The sequence below is a fragment of the Humulus lupulus genome, chromosome 6 (genome assembly GCF_963169125.1).
Source record: "Humulus lupulus chromosome 6, drHumLupu1.1, whole genome shotgun sequence".
Lineage (NCBI taxonomy): Eukaryota > Viridiplantae > Streptophyta > Magnoliopsida > Rosales > Cannabaceae > Humulus > Humulus lupulus.
The window spans coordinates 189,900,751-189,924,388 of NC_084798.1; the positions used below are offsets into that span (position 1 = coordinate 189,900,751).

Here is a 23,638-nt window from a genome sequence, read left to right on the forward strand (position 1 = left end):
ATAAATGCACTGATCAAACATGTTCTCTATGAAACCAAACGATGTCACAACTTTATCAAACTTCAAGTACCATTTACGAGATGCTTGTTTGAGACCGTAAATAGACCTTTTCAATTTGCAAACCAAGTTCTCCTTTCCACTTTCCTTGAAATCTTCAGGTTGAGACATATAAACCTGCTCATCCAACTCCATATTCAGAAAAGCAGTCTTTACATCCATTTGATGCAACTCTAAATCAAAATGTGCAACTAAGGCCATAATAATTCTGAATGAATCTTTTGTAGAAACAGGTGAGAAGGTTTCAGTGTAATCAATACCTTCTCTTTGAGTAAAGCCCTTTGCCACTAGGCGTGCTTTGTATCTTTCAATTTTACCCTTATTATCCTTTTTGGTTTTGAAAATCCATTTACATCCTATTGGTTTAAAACCAACAGGTAACTCAACCAATTCCCACACATCATTATTTTTCATGGATTTAATTTCATCTTTCATGGCTTCCATCCATTTAGAAGATTGTGTACTATTAAGAGCTTCACTATAAGTCACAGTATTAATAACATGACCAATATCATATTCTCCTTCTCCAAGATAAACCAAAAAATCATTGGAAATTGCTGACCTCTTTGCCCTCTGAGATCTTCTTAGAGGAATTATTTATGGAATTGTTGCTTATTGTTGAGCACCATCTTGAATGACGTCTTCAGCAGCTGAAACTTCTTCAAAGAGAGGAGCCTCATCCATAATGGGAGGAAAATGCTCATCAGCAATATGAGCATCATCAACAGGAGTAGGGATAGGATCATTATGAGTATCATCTGTCTGTATTATAAAATCTCTTGAAAGATATAAAGGAATGAAAATTCCACAAGATGACTCCCCTGTTTCAAGAGATGGAGTAGAAACTTTGTCAGCAATATCAAATTCCAGAAATTTGGCAGTCTGAGATTCAACAATTCTAGTACCGCGAGTAAGATAGTAAAATCTATAACCTTTTGAATGATCTAGATAACTAATGAAAAATTAGAGAACTGTTCTAGGGTCTAACTTTTTCAAGTTAGGATCATAAATCTTCACTTTAGCTGGACAACCCCATACACGAAAATTGTTCAAACTAGGCTTTCTACCAGTACATAACTCAAAAGGAGTTTTGGGTACAAATTTACTTGGAACTCGATTCAGGATATAAGTAGCAGTCAAAATAGCTTCACCCCATAAGAACTCTGGCATATTAGATATTCTCATCATACTTCTAGTCATATCCATAAGAGTACAATTTCGTCTTTCAGCAACTCCATTTTGTTCAAGAGTACGAAGCATAGTGTATTATGCAATTATACCACTATCCTGTAAGTACTTAGCGAAAGGCCCCATATTTTGTCTAGTCTCAGTGTACTTTCCATAATATTCACCTCCACGATCCAAACACACAATCTTGATAACTTTTCCTAATTGTTTCTCAACCGCAGTCCGAAATACTTTGAATTTATCAAGAGCATAAGATTTTATTTAATTAAATAAGTAAAGCCATATCGAGAAAGGTCATCAATAAAAGTGAGAAAATATTTCTTCCTACAAAGAGTAGTAGAATAAGGCCCCCTGATATCGGTGTGTATAATATCTAATAGATTCTGACTACGAGTGGCACTTTTTTTTATGAGATTTGATTAACTTCCCTCGAGCACAATCAACACAAATGTCCAAATCTAAAGCATCAAGAGGAGGAAGGATATCAGCTTTAATCAATCTATCAACTCGTTCTTTTGAAATATGACCTAACCGTTTGTGCCACAGAAGTAAAGAATATTCCTTTATACGAGATCTCTTAGCCACAATTTTCTCAACATTAAAAGAGGAAACCAAAGGAGCAAAAGATAATTTGTAGAGACCATCATTATAAAAACAATTCCCAATAACTTTGGAGTCAAACATAATGTCAACTTTATAATTTGCAAAAAGAAACGAATATCCTTGTTTATCCAAAAGCGGAAGTGAAACTAAATTTCTCTTAAAAGTAGGAACATAAAAAGTATTGTTCAAAAAAAGCTTAAAACTGGTCTATAATTCAAGAATAAAGGTGGCAACATAGCAAACTTCAACTCCAACATCGTTTCCTACTTTAAGTTTTGACTCCCCCTGATTTGGTTTTCTGAGATCCCTTAGCCCCTGCATGGTAGTAGTAACATGAACTGTGACACCACTATCCAACCACCAAGAATCAATAGGAACATTAACTAGATTAGATTCAAAACAAACACAAGCTAAAGGAGTACCTGGTTGTTTTTTCTTCTTTTCTAGCCAAATCTTAAATTTGTGACAATCAGTTCTTCTATGGCCCATTTTATCAAAGAAGAAACACTTAACATTAACATACTTTGATTGAGCATTTTTCTTTTTTTGTCCAATGTTATGCTCCTTTTTATTATCAGTGTTCTTAGAAGTGTTGTTCCTCTGATTTTTGAATCTCCTTTTTCATATATTTGGCTTGAGTTAAGAAACATAATGAGCTGACTCATTCTTCTCCCTTTTCAGTTTGTTTTCCTTAGCAACACACTTCAAAATTAAGTCATTTATGCTCCATGTTTGATTATAAGTTTTGTAGGCTATCTTAATGAGACTGAACGATGTAGGAAGAGCATTGAGAGCATGATGAATAATATAAGAACCTGGTAGAGGAATCTTACGATCTTTTAGCTTTGACTGAACATTGACAATTTTCAGAATGAAGTCCCTCACTCTTTTAGTTTCATCATACTTGATGGTTTGATTCTCATCCATAAGAGATCCAATTTTAGCATTCTCACCAGTTTCATATAATTTTCCCACATTAGTTAAAAACTCTTTGGCATTAGTTGTCTTAGGCAGACCACTCAAAAGATGTTTAGGACTCGATCTTTTCATAGCTATTATATTGAGACGATTTGACTTTTCCCATTGTGCATGGAGATTTCTCTGGGCAACAGTGCTCGCATTAGTTGGAGCACCAGGTTGATCTTCACGCATGCATAGGTCCAAGTCCATGATTTCCAAACTAAAATCCACATCTCGTTTCCACTTCTTGTAGTTGGACCCAGTCAGAATTTGAATGGAAGCATTATTGTTGTTCATAGAAAAAGAAACTACAATATAAAAGGAAAATGACAAAACTTGATTAAACTATGAGCATATCAAGAAAATATATAAATAGAGTCAAGATGGTCATCACAAACTCCCATTTTGGGTGAGAATATAGCACACATATGATCTATTTCTATGAAATTTAAATAGAAAAAATATATATAAATTAAAAATTTATTACCTTTGGGCAAATAAATTCTCAAGGCATATATATTAATTCAAAAAAAAAAATACACATAAAAAACTTATTATCTTTGGGAAAATAATTTTAAACATGCATTATAATCAACGATCAAGATTTGTTTTTTCGGAGTACCAAACACTTCATGAGACATTAATTAATATATATATATATATATATATATAATTACCTCTTTTGGGCAAGTAATTATACATATCGACTATCCAAGAAAAATATTTTCTATAAACTGATGAAATTTGGCGATAAAAAAATCGTTGAAAAATAATATAATTAAATCACTTTGATGATAATAATTATAATATTTTCAACCAAATTCCCAAAAAAATAAAAAATATATTGCCCATTAAATTTATGAATGATCAAAATAATGTGTCCCACCACGTTATTTATTTATCAAACAAACAAGTTTGTCACTTTAGAACAACAAATAATATAGTATTCTTTTTTTTATGAAAATCAATTCCTATTGTTTGAGTGAAGAGTATATAAAAAAAATTGGTTGTTCGAGAGAGCGAGTATTTTCAAATGAACGAACAAATACTCAAATAATTTTCTGTGATTCAAATTTTTGAAAAAAATATTATAAATTATTTATTAATGTTTTATGACAGCGTAAATGATATAAATTCCGCAATAAATAAAAAACACTAAAAATCCAGAAATTAAATTCTATTAATGTTGGAAAAAAGAAATGTCGAAAAACGACGCCGGGAGATGCCGCACGTGCCCCACGCACTACCTGCCACGAGTGGGCTTCGTCTGAACAAGGTTGTCTTCAACCTCCAGCAACTGGTAAACGGGTCGTGCAACCTGGAATGCGACCCGGTCGGGTTCGACTGATTTTCGGCCATAAAAAGAGGTGTTTCCGAGCCTTTAATAAGGGGTTTTTATCGGATGATCATGTGCAATTGATTTATGGGGTTTGCATCGAGTAAAAACAAGAAACTAAGTGTAGATCTAAGAGATTATATGGGAAAAAAATGCATTGAAAATCGGGTAAAAGAATGTGTAATGGCCGAATCTATTCAAAATTAAAGCATGGTTTATCTTCCACAAGCAATAATGAATACATACAATAATTTAATTCGGAAAAATAACCATTAAATTGAGATATAACAACTTTACAATTTCGAATTTTATGAAAAACCCTAAAATTTTAAATACAAAATTCTTCATCATCAATCCCCAAAATAAAAGATGCTTCTCCTAGATCCTTCATATCAAAATTTGTAGACATAAAATAATAACGAAAATTACTTAGGGTTTACCAATGATTAATCTCAATTTAGGTTAAACAAAAAATTATAAGTCCTAAATTATATACAATTGGCAATCTGATACCACATGTTAGATATTCATACAACAACTTATCAATAATTTTGCATATAACTTAGAACACTATAAACAATTAAAGAATATAGAAAACATACCTAATTCAGTCATGGAGAAAACATGAATTGTTAGTGCAATATTAACCAACTAAGCCTTCCTCCCTAGGACCTCTATTTTTGAAGCAGATTATCAGACTACACAATAGCGATGAGACTATTCGTATATATAGAGTTAGGAAGTGGACTTAGCTTACATCAACCTAGTTGGACTGGGCTTCCTCATCAAAGACTTAAGTTAACTAGAAAGCTTAGACTTCTGCTCAGCTACACTACTATACATACTATGCCAATTAACAAGAGATCATTAAAATTAAATGGGCTAGATGAGAAAAGAACTATTTATCCGCCTATATTTTATAAAACATTAAAATATTAATGTAAGCTCAAATAAAAGTCTAACACAAACCACATTGAGTAGAATGTACGAAAAGTATTATGACAAAACAAAATATAGCTTCAACATCATTATTCATCACAAAAATCACCATCAGCCAATCGATATAGAAAGTTAAGACCTTTTTTTTATAACTAGAGCCCCAAAAAGGAACTGCAAATCATTGAAAAAGCCAAATTAATACAACCGTCCAGATGAAACACAACAAGACCGATTAAAGGAAAAGATAGGACTAAAAGCTAGCTAACAAGAAAACTAACCGCTTAAGATAACAACACAAAAGAAGACAAATAAAACTACTACAAATATTTAACAAAAAAAATACTACATCAGCCATTGTCAAAGGGAGTGTCATCTGACAGCACCTGTTGAGGAACTATATGCAGAGGAATATGACCTTGACGACCTTGCAGTAGAGCCCATCTAGCTATGTTATGGCTTGCAAAGTTACACTGTCTAGAAATCCACTTAACTTTCCAAAGATTAAGCTGCTTCACCTTCCTATGGAACTAGCGTGGGGGATTTGTAGCAAAAAATTTAGTTTGCCATTATCCTACTGAAACAAAGCCACATTTGGAAGTTTCATGTCTACTGCCTTCTCAATAGCATTAATAACCGCCACCATCTCACAAAGTGTGGGGTCTGAATGAGACAGTTTCCAAGTGATAATTAACAAGAAATCTGCATTTGCATCCCTGAACACCGCAGCTGCTACAAAGAAATTTTTGCCTAAGGCAATATCAGCATTACACAATATCGACCCTTCAGAGGGAGGTCTCATTCATGCCATTGAGAATTTGGAATTGATTTCAGCTGCATAAATTCTCTAATTTCAAAGGAAGTTTTGTCCATTACTTGTTTAATATCAGTATGCTTGGCAGTATGAACAACTTCATTTCTTGTTTTCCAAATAGCCTCCAGGATGATCGAAGCACCCATTAGGAAGTCATTGAAATCCAATCTGCATGGTCGGTTAATTTCTTGCTCACACCAGCTTATCCAATCTTTCCAATCCGAGAATTTTAGCAATTTTGTCCTAAGACCCCAAGCAAAGCCAAACCATACTCCAGCGGAAAACCTACACTCCCACAGTAAATGTAAGGATGTTTCCAATTCCTCCATACACAGAGGACAACTATCCTCCTCAATTCTGAAGAGAGAGTTCACTTTGGCTCTCGTGAGGAGGGAGTCTTGCATCACTTGCCATAATAACAACTTGTGTCTTTGGTGAATCTTAGTCCCCCAAATCCATTTCCAGTGCTTAGTTGTTTTCAGACTCAACCAGGAACCTTTAAATAGCCTGCAAGCCGATTTAGTGGTAAACTTTCCACTTTTCTCTCTTGTCCACAACCAGCCATCAGTAGTAGCATTAGTTGGCAGAGGAATGTTGAGAATTCTTTTGACGTCTTCAGGAATGAACCATTATTTTAGTAGCTCCACATTCCAAACTTGGTCTTCAATGAAATCCTTAATCCAGCTTAGACCGAAAGTGGCATCCAACCTTGGTTCCAGCCTTAACACTCCATTTGGAACCCAAGGATGAAACCAAATGGGTGTTGCATGATCATTCCCGATTCGACGACAAAGGCCCTTTGCAAGATGTTCCATATTCCTAAGGATGGCCTTTTAAACATAGGAATATCCCTGAGAACCATCCAAGTAGGCGAAGTCCAGGCCCTTAATATACTTAGCCTCTATGACGGAATGCCATAGACCACCATAGTCAGTCAAAGCCTTCCAACCCCATTAATGAGAAAGGCATTATTTATCATCGTTGTTGACCTGAAGCCAAGTCCTCCATCCACTTTTGGTTTGCAGAGTCCTTCCCAGGAAATTGTATGCAACTTTCTCTTGGATTCTGTATCACCCCACCGAAAATCTCTGAGGGACCGATCAATTTCATTTGCAATCTTCTTTGGAATCACATCAGAAGATGCAATGTAAGTTCCAATGTTCGAACCAACTGATTGGATTAGAATTGCTTTCACTGCTTTTGAGAGAAGTTTACACTTCCATCCTTGTATGCGCTGAAGTACGTTCCTGGCTAAAAACTGTATATCCTCCGAACTTTTCTTTGACCTGAATAGAGGTAGTCCCAAATAAATAAAGTCTTTTTTCATTAGTTTCATCGTGAGCAAATTGGCAATACTTATAACTTTCGATCTGGAAACACCCTTGGAGAAAAAGACTGATGATTTTTCGAAGTTCACCATCTGCCCCGACCACGAACGGTATTTCTCCATCTACTACATAATTTATTTGTAACATATTTAAACTTTTAGTTTAAATACGTGAATCTATGAATATACATACATTCATCAGATCAATAAGAAAAGAATAAAAAACATAAATCTTGATGCCTATCAAGTGTCCTTGCTATTTTTTCGTAATATGAACGAACTTACTATGCAAGAGGCTCCTAGGTACTCACACAAAGATCTTCCACAATGTTCTCTACACCTCAAGAAGTGTGTAGGCACTTAGAAAATAAATGATAGTATATTTCTGATTCAACTTGATTTACTCAACACATGAAATCAAGACAATAGGCCTAAGATTTGTTCTGTATCTTTTTCAGGGAGAGATAGAAAAGTATAATAATTATGTCTTCTTCAGAATGAAATATTTTTATTTTCTCATAAGTCTTACTTAAATAGAAAATATTCAAATTTAAAAAATAAATCTGTAACCAATTTACAATTTATCTTTTAATTAATTAATTATCTTATTAATGAAAATATGAAAAACTAACTTTTAAATTTTCGATTAATTAATTAATGAAATAAATAAATAAAAGTGAAAAATCTATCCCTAAAAAATATATGGCTCACGCCACACACAGTCCTGGACTGTATGTGTCGTGTAGCACCCTATATTTTACGGTTATTTGATTTTGTTAGGAAAAATAGTATTTGCCGAAATGGAAATGGTAAGAAAATACAACTCTATGCAATAATATTACAAATAAATATTGATTGATTAAATAAAGTGACAACTTTATAACTGAAAATACAAATAAACAAAGAAGAAGAAGAAGAGAATAGTGAGAATACAACTCTAAGCAAAAGATTACAAGTATAGTAAAAGTGTTTGAAACAAAAGAAAAGAAGATTGCAACTCTAAACAAAAGTTACAAGTAAATAGAATAAGAAAATAAGAAGAAAAGCAATAGAGAAAAGTGTAAGAACAAAACAAAAGGAAACTCTCACTTACACAACCTAAGTGAAGAGTGTTGGGGATCACCAACTTGAACAAGGTTTAAAACCTTTGTCCAAAAGCTTATTTCCTCCTAACTCAAGGACTAAGGGATCTCTCTTAGATATTGGAAAAGCTTTATCGAATTATCAAGCATCAAAGGTGTTTCTAGCCAAGTGCTCTAATGGATAAAAATGTTGTGTTTTTCAAGTGAGCAATAGGCTCCTATTTATAAAGTTTAAAGACACCCTTTGAATTTCAAATTCCACCAACCCCATGGTTGTTACCAATGATTAATTAGATTATTATGGAATTAAAAATGAGATTTGGGAGTTATTTGAGTTTTTTGAGCCGTTCAACAAATATTGAAAAAAACTTAAAAAATGGTCAGTTTTGGCCTACAGCCGCGGCCAGGGACATTAGTGGTCGCGACCACTACTCTCTGTCCCACAGGCTGCAGCCACCAACATTCAGTGGTCGCGGCCACTAACCATTTTCAGCACTTGAAAATGTGTTGTTTTTCCAAACAGTTCAAAACCTTCCCAAATGATTTTGTAACCCCCAAAACACATTATTGATGTTAAAATCATATATCTAACAACCATTTCACATATGGCTTTATGAAATTCATCTCAATATTGTGTAACACCAAATTTACACAATAAAGGGTAATATTGGGAAGTTACAAATTTATAACACCAAATTTGTTACATATTTGGATAGATCTCATATATCTAAATATTGTAACTCTCTATTATATGTTACAATATGTGACACTCTTTGTCACATTTATTTAATCTAAAACATTATATTATAATATAATATAATATCACATTATATTATAATATAACATTCCCCCTCTAGATTAAATAGTTATTTATTGTAACACTTATTTAATCAATCATTATATTTAAAATATAACATATCCCCCACTTGATTAAATAAGAACTCTCTCTTATAGGAGTCATTGCTTTAGTGCATAAAGCAAAGTGTTTTTCAACTTGAGCTTTACTATAGTGTAATTATCACAAAATTTGTCGAAAATTTGGTTGCACTAGGCATTGAACCATCTTTTTATGATAACAAATCGGTGATAACACACACACCTTTGCGATGTTCACTTGAGACATCTATGTCTTGCTTTGCACCATTAATGGCCATGTGCATTTTCCATTCATGGACATTCTTGATAATACTCCTAATTCTCATGAGAAGGGGCACCACCCCTAGGTCCATATAGGTAGAATTCTTATAGTATTTTGTTACCAAAAATACTTGTCTTCACAAGACTGAATTCTATTAAAAAAACCTTTCGGTTTTAACCCTCAACTTGGTAACTCACAAGTACTCAATATCTCAGATGGGACTTGTTTTTAGTACAACTAATATTCACTTGATTGACTTGTTGTTACCTATTGAACCTAACACTAGTTGAATAAGTAGTGTTAAGATAGGTTACCATCAATCGTTAATCTCTTTAGGGAGTTTAAGTCCCATCCCTCGAGATGATGCAGCCACTAAATCCCTCGTTAGTGGCTTAGTGAAAGGATCTGTCAGATTTTCACTTGTTCTCACATAGGATATTGAGATGACTCATCTTTGAATCAATTCTCTTACATATCCATGTCTTAGACTAATATATCTAGACTTCCCATTATACACTTCGCTGTATGCTCTAGCCAACGTCGCTTTGCTATCACAATGTATCGATATAGTGGATACATTCTCTTTGATTAAGGGTATCTCTATCAACAGTTCCCTTAACCATTCGACCTCTTTGCCGGTAGCAGCTAGAGCTATAAACTCTGCTTCCATAGTGGAATGAGATATACAGGTTTGTTTCTTGGAACCCCAAGAAATTACACCTCCACCAAGTGTAAATACCCAACCAGTTGTGGACAAGTTGTCCCCAAGATTGAATATCCAACTTGCATCTGTATATCCTTTTAAGATTGAAGGAAATTTGGAGTAGTGAAGGCTTAATACTTTGGTTTTCTTGAGATAACCTGTGACTCTTCCAATTGCCTTCTAGTGATCCACACTTGGATTACTTGTAAACCTGCAAATGCTATATCAGGTCTAGTACATTGAGCAGCATACATTAGACTTCCTATAACACTAGCGTACTCCAATTAAGCCATCGCTCTTCCTTCATTCTTCTCTAGTTTTACACTATGATCGAATGTAGTATTGACATCTTTAACCTTGAGATGGTTAAATTTGTTCAATACTTTCTCAACATAGTGGGCTTGACCCAACGCAAACCCCCCCCCCCCCCCCCCCACTATATTTCTTTACTTTGATAGCAAGTATGGTGTCAACTTCTCCAAGATCTTTCATGTTGAAGGTTGATGATAGAAACATCTTCGTTTCTTCTATCCCTTTCATGTTATCACTTAGAATAAGCATGTCATCCACATATAAGCAAACAATGATCACATATCCCTGACAAGTTTTTTGAAGACAAACACTTGACTCCATTGTTATGTCTAAACCCATTAGATATGATGGCTTGATCATACTTCTCATGCCATTTCTTAAGAGCTTGTTTCAATCCATATAAGGATTTTACAAGTCTACACACTTTATGTTCATATTTTGGTAGGACAAACCCTTCGGGTTGTTCCATATAGACCTCCTCATTGAGGTCACCATTAAGGAATGCCATTTTGACATCCATTTGATGAACATACAAGTTGTGTATAGAAGCTAAAGCGAACAAAATTCATATAGAAGTTGTTCTTGCAACAGGCGCATAGGTATCGAAATAATCGATACCCTCCTTTTGCCTAAACCCTTTAGCTCCTAATCTAGCTTTAAAGGTTTGGATAGTGTCGTCATTGTGGTATTTTCTCCTAAATACCCACTTACACCCAATTGGCTTAGATCCCGGTGGGAGGTCTACCAATTCCAAGTGTTGTTGGAAAGAAAGGAATCCATCTCATCATTGATGGCTTCTTTCCAAAATGCACTATCTCTCGATTGCATAGCTTCTCTATAAGTCTTAGGATCATCCTCAACGAGAAGTACAATAGGAATTTTCCTAATGACTTCCTCTCTATTTCCTTCTATCATGTAGAATGAAATTCGTTGAGAATCTATCTCATCCACTACTAGACTTTTATGATTTTTAAGCCTTTGACTTCTTCTAGGTTCAAAGGGTTGCTTTACATTCTTTTGAGAATTCTCCTCTTGAGAATCAACTTTGGATGTAGAAGCTTGAGAAATGTTCTCATATAACAAATTCCCCTTTAAAGATGTTGAAGTTTGAGAATTGTTGTCACATAACATATTCTCAAAGAATTTAACTTCTCTAAATTCAATCACAATATTAGACTCTAAGTCTAATAGCCTATAAGCTTTACTATTGTTGGCATAACCAACAAAAACACACTTTATGGCTCTTGAACCTAACTTTGTTCTATTAGGTTCGTTTTTCTTGCAATATGCAAGACACCCCCATACTTTGAAGTATCCTATGTTGGGTTTTCTTCCTTTCCATAACTCATATGGAGGTATAAATACCATGTGAAAATTTCTCAAGAAAATAATCACTAATTTCATTTTTAGTTGTCTAAATAATCTCAAAATCACTTAAACAACTTTTGTGCATTTTTAAGAGTCTCTTTGAGATTCTTTTGAAAACGTCATCCATTGATTTTCTCATCAAAATAAATTTGAAGATGTCAATTTTTAAGCACTTAAATCAAAGAAAATAAATCCTCAATGATTTATTTAAACACTTTGATTTATAATGCTTTGGTTTAAAAATTATCTCCTCATTGAGATTAATTTAAACGTATCACAATCTTTAACCAAAATGAATAAAATTCTCTTCAATATTATTCACCATTGGTTTGAAGATTCAAAATTACTTCTCCAATTCTGTAATGTCTCCTCATTGAGACATTGAATATTTAAGAATTATTGTCACTAAATAATTCTCAAATATTTTCTCTTTTGACAACTCTTTAGACTCCAAGCCTATAGATCAATATGTTATCCCATAATTTTGAATCATTTTAATCCATTTTCTTGTAATAGCAAGACACTTATCAAAAGATGTGACCCCCTTAGGTTCATCTTTTCTTATCTCATAAGTTGAGATAATCAACACTTAAATAGAAAATTTTAATTTCTCAAATAATTCTCTTTACTTACCAAATAAATGGTAACTCATCACATTGCAATAATATAGGATAGAACATATTCATATTATTATCACCTTAATAATCATATTATATGGCACACCATAATAATCATGATAATTCTCATGTAAATATCAAAATACTTTTATATATTAACATCATTATGTCTCAAGAAATTTCACATAATTTGTCAACATATATCCATCATATTAGCATGCATTTTGAATCTCATAATTATATTGTAAGTATATTACAAATATCATACAATAATTCACATATCTATGTATGGATATATTCTATTGATTCACAAAACCAATATATAGTCATGTCAAAAACTACCTAATTATCATGCATTATAAATTCTCAAAACATAATTTTCATGTCAAATGTATGTACTACTATCTCACATATAGCATACATAAGATAAACAATCCCTAGATTATGTAGAGCTTGTCAAAAGTTCACTTCTAAGGATTACACATTATCTCTCACTAGTAAATGTGTTAACTATGTTACAATGTATCTCATATTTCACATGTTAACATTTACACAATTATTCATATATCAACATTTGAAAAACATGCTAATACATGAAATAAAATTTCATCACTATTATATAAAATAATGAATACATTTACACTTACCTTGTCTTACCACCTAGTTCAATTGGATCCATAAAATCTATGCAACCTCACTAGGTCTTGGTTCATGATCTTGATAGTCTCACCTTTCATTGAAACAAACAATGGAATAAGCTTTTGAATGTTAGGAAAAATAGTATTTGCCTCAATGGAAATGGTAAGAAAATACAACTCTATGCAATAATATTACAAATAAATATTGATTGATTAAATAAAGTTACAACTCTATAACTGAAAATACAAATAAACACATAAAAGGAAGAAGAAAAAGAAGAAGAAAAGAATACTGAGAATACAACTCTAAGCAAAAGTTACAAGTAAATAGAATAAGAAAATAAGAAGAAAAGCAATAGAGAAAAGTGTAAGAACAAAACAAAAGGAAACTCTCACTTACACAACCTAAGTGAAGAGTGTTGGGGATCACCAACTTGAACAAAGTTTAAAACCTTTGTCCAAAAGCTTATTTCCCTCTAACTCAAGCACTAAAGAATCTCTCTCAGATATTGGAAAAGCTTTCTGGAATTATCAAGCCTCAAAGGTGTTTCTAGCCAAGTGCTCTAATGGATAGAAATGTTGTGTCTTTCAAGTGAGCAATAGGCTCCTATTTATAGAGTTTAGAGACACCCTTTGAATTTCAAATTCCATCAACCCTCATGGCTGTTACCAATGATTAATTGGATTATTATGGAATTAAAAATGAGATTTGGAAGTTATTTGGGTTTTTTGAACCGTTCAACAAAGATTGAAAAAACTGAAAAAATAGTTAGTTTTGGCCTGTGGCCGTTGCCAGGGACATTAGTGGTCACAACCACTACTCTCTGTCCCACAGGCCGCGGCCACCAACATTCAGTGGCCGCGACCACTTACCATTTTCAGCACTTGAAAATGTGCTGTTTTTCCAAACGGTTCCAAACCTTCCCAAATGATTTTGTAACCCCAAAACACATTATTGGGATTAAAATCATATCTCTAACAGCTATTTCACATATGGCTTTATGAAATTCATCTCAATATTGTGTAACACCAAATTTACACAATAAAGGGTAATATTTGGAAGTTATAAATTTGTAATACCAAATATGTTACATATTTGGATATATCTCATATATCTAAATATTGTATCTCTCTATTATATGTTACAATATGTGACACTCTTTGTCACATTTATTTAATTTAAAACATTATATTATAATATAATATAATATTTCATTATATTATAATAGAACAAATTTTTCCACAATTATTTATTCAAACTACCTTATCAGATAAAATCCAACAACTTGATAATTAATTCAAATTTGGATTTATTATATTTTTTTAACTAATTATCAAATGATAATTAATTATTTGAATAAATATCAATATTTTAAATTCAAATCCAATTTGAACTTATCAAATTATTATCTCTCACTCAAATATAGATATTTAATTAATTCTACCAATTAATTAATACTAATTTAAAAAATTAAATATTAATTTTATTATAATTTTGAAAATTATAATTAATTAATTAATTAATATAATTTCAAAAATTATATATTAATTAATTTTGTTAATTAAAACTAATTTAGAAATTAATAAATTAATCACTATTATCACATAATTGCATATTTGGCCTGAATAACAAATTTCTTCTTAAATATGTCTTTTCACCATTTTACCATTTATATCAACTCTTGTCTTGAATAGTATTGATAGAGCTGTTGTGGGGACCTATGGACCTATGATTCCAAGCTCCAATAAATTTGAAATTATTAATTAAACTCTTTAATTAAATAATCTTAATTTATTAATCTCATGATTACTCCAGTATAAATATGAGACTGCACTCTTGTAATTATAGACATTTCATTTACTGAGTACTTTATAATAATAAAGCGTCCATTGATATAATCATTACATACAAATTAACCCTCTAATAATGGTTCATAATTAATTGGGAATAAAATTACCGTTTTACCCTTTTAATTATATCTTGTTTCCTTAAGTACCATTGACTTCACTAGTGAAGGTTAATTCATAACTAAATTATGAATTTGAGCTAATAACATTTCAGTCCTAAAATTCAATGCTTAAGAGAATCATTATTCAATCTCTTACGAGAAGGTATAGATTCCATATCTGTATACTATGTCCCCAGCCATTTACATTAATGAGTTCCCAAAACAAAAGTTTCTAGCCTGATCATTCTGACAAACCCTAACGAGTGAATCAAAGAACTCATATAACATAAACAAGAGTTCATAGTAACTTCAGGATTAAGATTTATTTGTATATGATCATCAGTTGATATATTTTATTAATACTTCGAAACGGTATTTAACTAAGTATTAATAAACATATTTGGTCCAGTTCTATATATTCTCTAATATATATAAAGTACATTCACTAAAGTGTCCTACTACACTAGTAATTCGGATCTAGATCGCATGTATTCATAATACTAGTAGACCGTACTTGGAGTAGTTAATCTAAAGATTTCATAACTTTATTTTACTGCAAACTATTCAAGTTCATTTATCTCAAACACAATCCTCCCATACCAATACGTGGTTGAGATCACATATATGAGCTTAGGAATTTTTTGATATTTACTTAATATTATCACAGAATAATATAGTCCATAAAATATATGCACAAAAAAATTAATTAATTTATTTATTTCTTAAAACAATTTCTACTACATATGCTTTCAGGGGCACAATTCCCAAAAATCTCTCACTTGCCCTAAAGCGAATGAGGCATCTCTCTCATTCCCATGTTTCTTACATGCTCCTTAAAATATTTCATGTATAAAGTCTTTGTGAAAGGATTTGCAAGATTATGCTCTGAAGCTATCTTCATAACTGCAACATCTCCTCGATGAACTATCTCTCTTACCAAGTGATACTTCCTCTCGATGTGATTTCCCCTCTTGTGACTCCGTGGTTCCTTTGAGTTAGCTACTGCCCCACTGTTGTCACAGTATAGGACTAGTGGCTTATCCATATCTGGCGCTACTTCCAAATCGGAATAGAACTTCTTGAGCCACACAACCTCCTTAGCTGCTTCACAAGCTGCTATATACTCGGCTTCCATGGTGGAGTCTGCAATGCTAGTTTGTTTAATACTTCGCCAGACCACTGCTCCTCCTCCAAGAGTAAACACCGATCCAGACGTCGATTTCCAACTATCTCTGTCTAATTGAAAATCAGAATCAGTGTAACCAGTGGGGTTCAGGTCTCCACCTGAATATACAAGAATATAATCTCTAATATTTCTAAGATACTTGAGAATATTCTTCTTCACTGCAATTCAATGACTCAATCCATGATTGGATTGATAATGGCTGACTATCCCTACTGCATAACAAATGTCAGGTCTTGTACACAACATGGCATACATTAGACTGCCTACCGCTGAGGCATATGGATACTATCTCATATCTTCCTCTTCCTGAGGTGTTTTGGGACACTACTCCTTGGAAAGGAATACTCCCGAATGGGTTGGCATATCACCATTTTTGGAGTTTCGCATATTAAAGCGTTCTAGCACCTTATCAATATAAGTTTCTTGAGACAGTGCCAAAGTCTTGTTCTGTCTATCTCTAAGAATTTTAATGCCCAGAACATACTTGTCTTCGCCCAAATCTTTCATTTGGAATTGTTCAGCTAACCAGTTCTTTACGTTTGATAATGATGTTACATCATTGTCAATCAGTAATATATCATCAACGTAAAGAACGAGGAATACGGCTACACCATCTCTGATTTGTTTATAGACACAAGGTTCGTCAACGTTTTGTTCAAAACCAAATGATTTAATTGTGTCATAAAATCTAAGATTCCAAGATCTAGAAGCTTGTTTGAGTCCATAGACGGACCTAAGAAGCTTGCAAACTTTTTGCTCTTGACCTTTTACTTCGAACCCTTCTGGTTGAGACATGTAAATGGTTTCATCAAGGTAGCCATTTAAAAAAGCTATTTTGACATCCATTTTCCAAATCTCATAATCCATGTACGCAGCAATGGATAAAAGTATACAAATGGATTTTGGCATGGCTACAGGAGAAAAAGTTTCTTCACAATCAACCCCTTCTTTCTGTGTGTAGCCTTTGGCTACAAAACTTGCTTTGAAAATCTCTACTTTCCCATCCGTTCCTCTTTTCTTCTTGAATATCCACTTGCAACCAATGGGTTTGATATTCTCAGGTGGATCTTCAAGAACCCAGACAGAATTGGAATACATTTATTCCATTTCTTGCTTCATGGCGTCTTGCCATTTGTCCTTATCAGAATCATTCATTACATCTTTAAATGTCAATGGATCATCTTTGTTTGTGTCAGACACAAGCATTTGAACTTCGTGTTCATAGCGCATGGGTTGCTTACTAATCCTCCCACTACGACGAGGCTCTACACTATTCTAACTAGAACTAGTAGTTTCCTCTTGCCATTTTTCATTGGTTGTTGCTGATGACTTTGCAACTTCATTCGACACGATCTCCTCTAGTACAACCTTACTATGAGGTTTGTGGTCATTGACATAGTCATGTTCAAGAAGAGTTGCATTTGTCAATACAACTGTTTATTTTCTTTTGGACTATATAAAATTCCACCTCTTGTCTCTTTGGAATAGCCCACAAACATGCATACTTCAGAGCGTGATTCCAACTTCCCAGTCTTTCCTTTAAGCACATGTGCAGGACACCCCCAAATTCAAAAATGGTGTAAACTAGGTTTACAACCATTCCATAATTCCATGGGTGTCTTCTGGATAGACTTAGATGGAACAAAATTCAATATGTATAGAGCACATTGAATCTCATAGCCCCAGAATGACAGTGGTAAAGATGAGAAGCTCATCATTGATCTAACCATATCTAGTAACGTTCTATTCTGTCTTTCTGAAACACCATTTTGCTATGGCGTTCCAGGTGCTGTGAGTTGGGATTGAATACCATGCTCACGCAGATGGTCCTTGATTCAAAATCCAAGTACTCTCCTCCTCGATCAGATCGAAGAACTTTCAGTGATTTACCTAATTGCTTTTCAGCTTCTGCTTGAAATTCTTTGAACTTTCCAAAAGTTTCAGATTTTTTTTCATTAAGTATAGGTAACCATATCTTGAATAATCATCAACGAAAGTGACAAAGTATTCATAACCTCCTCTTGCTTGTACATTAAGTGGACCGCAAACATCTGTATGTACCAGCTGAATTGGTTATGTAGCTCTTGAACCTTTAGCAGAGAAAGGTCTCTTGGTCATCTTGCCTTCTAGACAGGATTGACAAACAGGAAGAGATCCAATAGATAGTTCTCTAAAAGGACCATCCTTTATAAGCCTATTAATTCTATCTAGACCAATATGGCCCAATCTCAAGTACCACAGATATGTTTCACCATCGGAACAAGTCTTTTGTCGTTTAATAGATCTAGGATTAGCTGTTTTAAATAATTCAGAATTAAGTAAAAAATTTGTCATTCATTATACGTATGTAAATTTAGTTTATCCCAAAGCATTTGTATAACAAGCATTAGTTTATCCTCTGCTCGGGGGGTTTGGCTCTTCGCCCCTATGGCGTCTAGGACTGTGGGGCTGTTGCCCGGTCCTATTCTGCCTTGGCTGCGGGGGAATGTCATGAACAGCCTGGGATGGAGGCTGCGTTTCAGGATCCCTTGGTGGGACATCCTCCTGAGGCATTGGCGGCTGCTCGGGCCTCTAGGAGCTCGAGGGCTGGATTGGCGGGCTAGGATTGGGACCCCTTTGGGGTGGCCCATTTGAAGGTTGAGCAGACTGTGAGGTAGGTGCAGCCTGATTCCTAACCAATTGTAAGGCTTCCATGGCCTCCCTCTGACGACGGTCCATCTCCGCCTATCTTTCACTAAATTCCTAGCGCTATCGCTCAATTTCTTGTTGCTGTCGCGCCATAACTTCAGCAACACTTTCTTGGCTGGCCCTCAAATTGGCAGTTCATCCTGCAATACCCCCAGGGTATTCCTCAGCGTCTCGGAATCCAGCTCTTCCTCATCAAATTCCAAACTTGCCCAGTCTTCTTTGTTGTTTTCGCCATTTATGCTTCAATAATATCGTATCAAGCTCTCAATGAAACACCAGAATGTTGACCCTGATTTTAGTCAACTGACACGGAGTCAAAATGCTTGATGTGGACAGATACGTTGAAATGAATATAATGACAAAAATAGTAAAGCACACAAGAATTTATAGTGGTTCGGCCCCAGAAACTGGTAATAACCTACGTCCACTTGAGTTATTATTGATATGAGATCTCAAAAGAGTGATCAAAGAACTAGGGTTCTATGAGTTTCACCAACCTCTGAAGAATAAACAATATATCGTAATGTAATAGCTCTAGTTCTCTCGTAAATCTATAATCTCAAGTAATCAAAAAGCCAAAAGTCCCTTCCTTGAACTATCTTTTTCTATTTATAGGCTCAAGGAGGATTACATTAATTTGTTACAGATATTCTCTCCTAATTAATCGGATCATCAGGAATTATTGGAGACAATCTCAGGATTGAGTATAATCTTTACAAAATCATCTTGAAATATGCGGAGTATACGACCATGCTGGTCGTAAGAAAAACTCAACCGTTGTGCTTGCAATATCTTACTGGTCGATACTCTAACAGAACTCTGCCAGGTGTCATCCACGTGTTCAGAAATCGCCTGCCACATCATATGTGCCTGTTTTTTGGATAACATTTGCCCCTAAGTTTATTTATTATGACCAACAATAAATAAACTTTAATGAAACGACCCTTCGATTACCCCACCAGATCTGTCAGAGGAGTTCGTGCATCCTTGGGAAAAGTAACCTACCCCTGTCCAATCACGGCTTTTCGGTTCCCAAGTAACCTATTGACGACTATCACCCTTCCCCATGCTTCGAAAAAGAGGAAACTGATGATTACTTCCTCTTTCATGCCACAGACAAAATATATATAGCCTTCCCAGAGTCTCCTTTTCCTTTTTACGCAAGTTATTCCTCCTTCAAGAAACCCTAAAATCAGAACTTCCATTCTCTTCTGGAGACCATCTTCCAGTGTTTCAAGATCCAGCCCGTCAGTTCGTCGACGCTCGAAACTCTCTTAAATCTCCACGATCTTTTCTCTGGTAAGTCTCAGAACTTTCATGCTCTTTATTTTTGTCGTGCATGCCTTTGTGAATTGACTATTAAGCTCTTATGTTCCTGGGTTGAGATGCTTGACAGTAGGGGGTTTAATGGGTGATGCTGTATAGGATGATATTTCTTTGCCATTAAGGAGTTACGAGTTAGTTTGATAGTTGAGATCACAACTTTAGGACGTAAAATCGAAGTAAAAATTCAATTTTTATGCCAGTTGAAAAACTAAGTTTTTCCCACCCTAAAAGGAGTTGAAAAAGCTTTTTCAAAAACTTTTTGATATGTTTTTCAAACTGTTCATGTGAAAAAATTAGTTTTTTGTTAGAATGTTGTTGTATAAAAGTTTGACTTTTATACTCGACCAGCGTTATTCTAAAAAACTTTCTAAATTCTTCATCCTCACCTCCCTATTCTTCTGTTCGCAAATTTTAATGCCAGATTTGTGGGGAGGTGAGCGGCCAATCGACGACGATCTTCTTGCACAACTGCTTGAAGGCAAAGAACAGCCGGCCCATCGCATCCATGAGATTCCATTTTCCAGAGCTTCTTCTTCTATACCTCAACCATCACCTCAAATGGCTCGCTCTAAATCTCCGAGCAAGAAGAAACCGAACCCTGAAAACAATCCAAATCCACCTGCCCAGCCTGATTCGCAGGCTAGGGTTCCCTCGACCAGTGGTCGAGAAAACATTGCCCTTGACCCTCGTATTCAAGTTAGGGCTCGCCCTTGGCATCAAAACCTTCCTGATGTTGAGTGGTATCTTTCTCCCACTAGCTAGGTGACTCCCCAGATGCTTGCCAATTACCTTAGGAAGTATCCTCTTACCGGGCAATCTCAAGATCCCAGCTGCTGACCAGAGAGCTAATCTGCCTGGGGGCGTCTACAGCGCTTGGTCAAGGGACCACATAGAGGCGGTGTAATGACCCAACTACTCTAGAATTTTGGACCATTAACGAAAACTATACATAAACACTAATTCTTAATAACACTTACAAGTGATAAGATCATAACTTTATTAAAACTTTGAAAAAAACAAAGGTCAAACTTACATAAAGTTTAAGTTAGGATATGGGATCCCATTGTTTTAAAACCAAAACATGACATAATGATAATTTAAAAAGAGATTACATAATAAAATGCAGAAAAATACATATAAAAACCATAAGAACAAAAACTACATCCTCGAATCGAAACTCTCGGCTCTTTGAATCCATTTCGCCTCAATACACATTCCCCAAGCTGCCAAGAACCTTACCCGCCACTAAAACTATTTTCCTGCACATATAAACAAAAAGGAGTGAGCCTAATGCCCAGCAAGGAAAATCTAACATATAGCCATATACATAAAAATTCATAATGCAACATAAAACATACTATAACACTTATGTCACATACATACTATAATGGCCATTATTACTTGGGGTCCCATAAACTAAGCAAGTCATATGCCCATTAGATTAGTGGGGTCTTTCTAGCTAAGCAAGTCATATGCCCATAATCTATTTGGGGCTTGTTAGTCATATAGGTCATATGCGCAAGTCTACAATCATACTTAACATAACATATTACATAACATAAAATCATAAGATAACATATAAAATCATATAACACATAAATCCTATCCTATTTTCCTTACCAAAATTACTGGGATATGGGAATTGATTTGGGACCTTGGAACACTCCTAAAAACCATTTATAATATGGTGAGTATATTGAAGAAAAGGGATGAAAGTGAAAAAGGGACTATGCTATCAAAATATACTTACAAAAAACCTTGTGCTTAAGAACTTGGATTTCCTAACCAAGAATAAGAATAAGGTTAGAATGAGTAGAAGACTACGAGAATTTTTAAAGAACATAATACAGAAATGGACTAGAGTTTGGAAATACCTTGAAGACTTATATGACCAATCTAAACCTTGAACCGAAATGTGAATAAACCTTACTTCCCCAAGTGTTTGATAAGCTTATAATGGTCAAGCTTATAATTCCCAACCCAAGTGTTTACACTCTCACACTCACCTATCAACTTGCAGCCTCTGAACTTAGAGTAATAGATGAATAAATGGTTGGGTACTAGGTCCTATTTATAGAGTTTAGGAATGAAAAGATCTTCATTTAACTTGAATTAAAATAATGGCTTTTTAAGTGAAAATAATTTGAATTATCGTTCAGCAGAGGCTGAAGACTCGTTCAAAAAGATGATGAACTCATCAAGAGGTTGAAGGTTTGAATGGAGAACGTTTTTGAAAACTTTCAAAATATGCTGAGAGGGGCGATATATCGCCCCCTATAGGCGATATATCGCCTGGGCCAGTATGCCCGAGGCAATCGTGCAACGTTTCGTGTTTTTCGTATCTTCGTGCTGTGATATATCGCCCCCTATAGCTGCGATATATCGGCATACGCTGATTATTTAAACACGAAATTACACATTTTTAGCTTAATTTGAATTGAGTAAACATCCTTGACTAAGCCCTCTAACGTTTTCAAAGCTGCTGACTGGCCTTAGGGTATTCAAATTTTAACCTTAATAAATTTAATCCTCAAAATACTTAATCATTAATAAACCCATACATAACATGTGCTATTATCTAATTGGTTCTTATCTAAACCTTATAGTATACTAAATATTATCCTCAATATCAGTCATATTAATCAAACCTTAGGTTAAAATTAATATTCCTAAACTCTAGGTTAAACTTAGAAAATCTACAAGTACTATTATGAGTGTCCAAATAAATCCCGGTCTGAACCAAAAATCCACAGGCATAAAGATAATACTATTATTACTATAATACTACTATCTAACTAGCGAAGTAAAATTCTTGGACTCTACAGGCGGGGGCCACCCTTCCTCTACATCCATTTTATCAGAGGGTGGCAAACTACTTCGGTGTTGCCCCCTTTCAAATTACCCCAAACGGATATAGAATGCTGGTTGCACTCTATATCCTCTATAAACTCAAAAAATGGCCAGAGCTCGCCCCTCACGAGGTCAACTTACTTTTTGACCTTAAGTCCAACCCTCAACAATACGGGACGGGCTTTTTTCACCTTTGTCACTAGGAAACAAACCGCACGTTCCTGAGTGATACTACTCATATCTCTAACGTGGGGAAATATAATCAGGAGTATTTCCTCACGCCAGACATGACTACGAACAACTTGGCCTCCGCTCGAGGAGGTAAATGTCCATTTTCACTGGTTGCTACTTTTCCTTAGCAAGTTCTTCTGCACTTCTCTAAAGTATCTTGTGCCTTTCAGGACCATGGTTACGCCCGAACCCAACACCAGACATGGTGTTGAGTTCCAATGCACTGGCCAGGATGGCAGACACTGAAAAAAGCGTTAATTCCCTGGTCATTGATGAAAACCTGAGGCTATCTGGCCTCCTAGCTCCTTGTCAGGAAATGAGGGAAACTG

General features: G+C 34.6%; 1 protein-coding gene across 1 annotated transcript; it reads right to left on the bottom strand.

Moving 5' to 3' along the window:
* Nucleotides 1-2,487: 2,487 nt before the first annotated feature.
* LOC133785776 (uncharacterized) lies at nucleotides 2,488-6,709 on the bottom strand. The gene is made up of 2 exons (XM_062224992.1): nucleotides 6,586-6,709; nucleotides 2,488-3,116 (listed from the first exon to the last, which is right to left on the bottom strand). Exons 1-2 carry the CDS (start codon nucleotides 6,707-6,709, stop codon nucleotides 2,488-2,490), a joined length of 753 nt encoding a protein of 250 aa, XP_062080976.1.
* Between the last annotated feature and the right edge of the window lie 16,929 nt (nucleotides 6,710-23,638).

Excerpts from the sequence above, each read along its gene's own strand:
- LOC133785776 (XM_062224992.1), bottom strand. The coding sequence starts at position 6,709 with ATGGAACATCTTGCAAAGGGCCTTTGTCGTCGAATCGGGAATGATCAT. Across the intron at positions 3,117-6,585 it reads AAGGTTGGATGCCACTTTCG|TTTCTTTTTCTATGAACAAC; the intron begins GTCTAAGCTGGA and ends TTTATATTGTAG.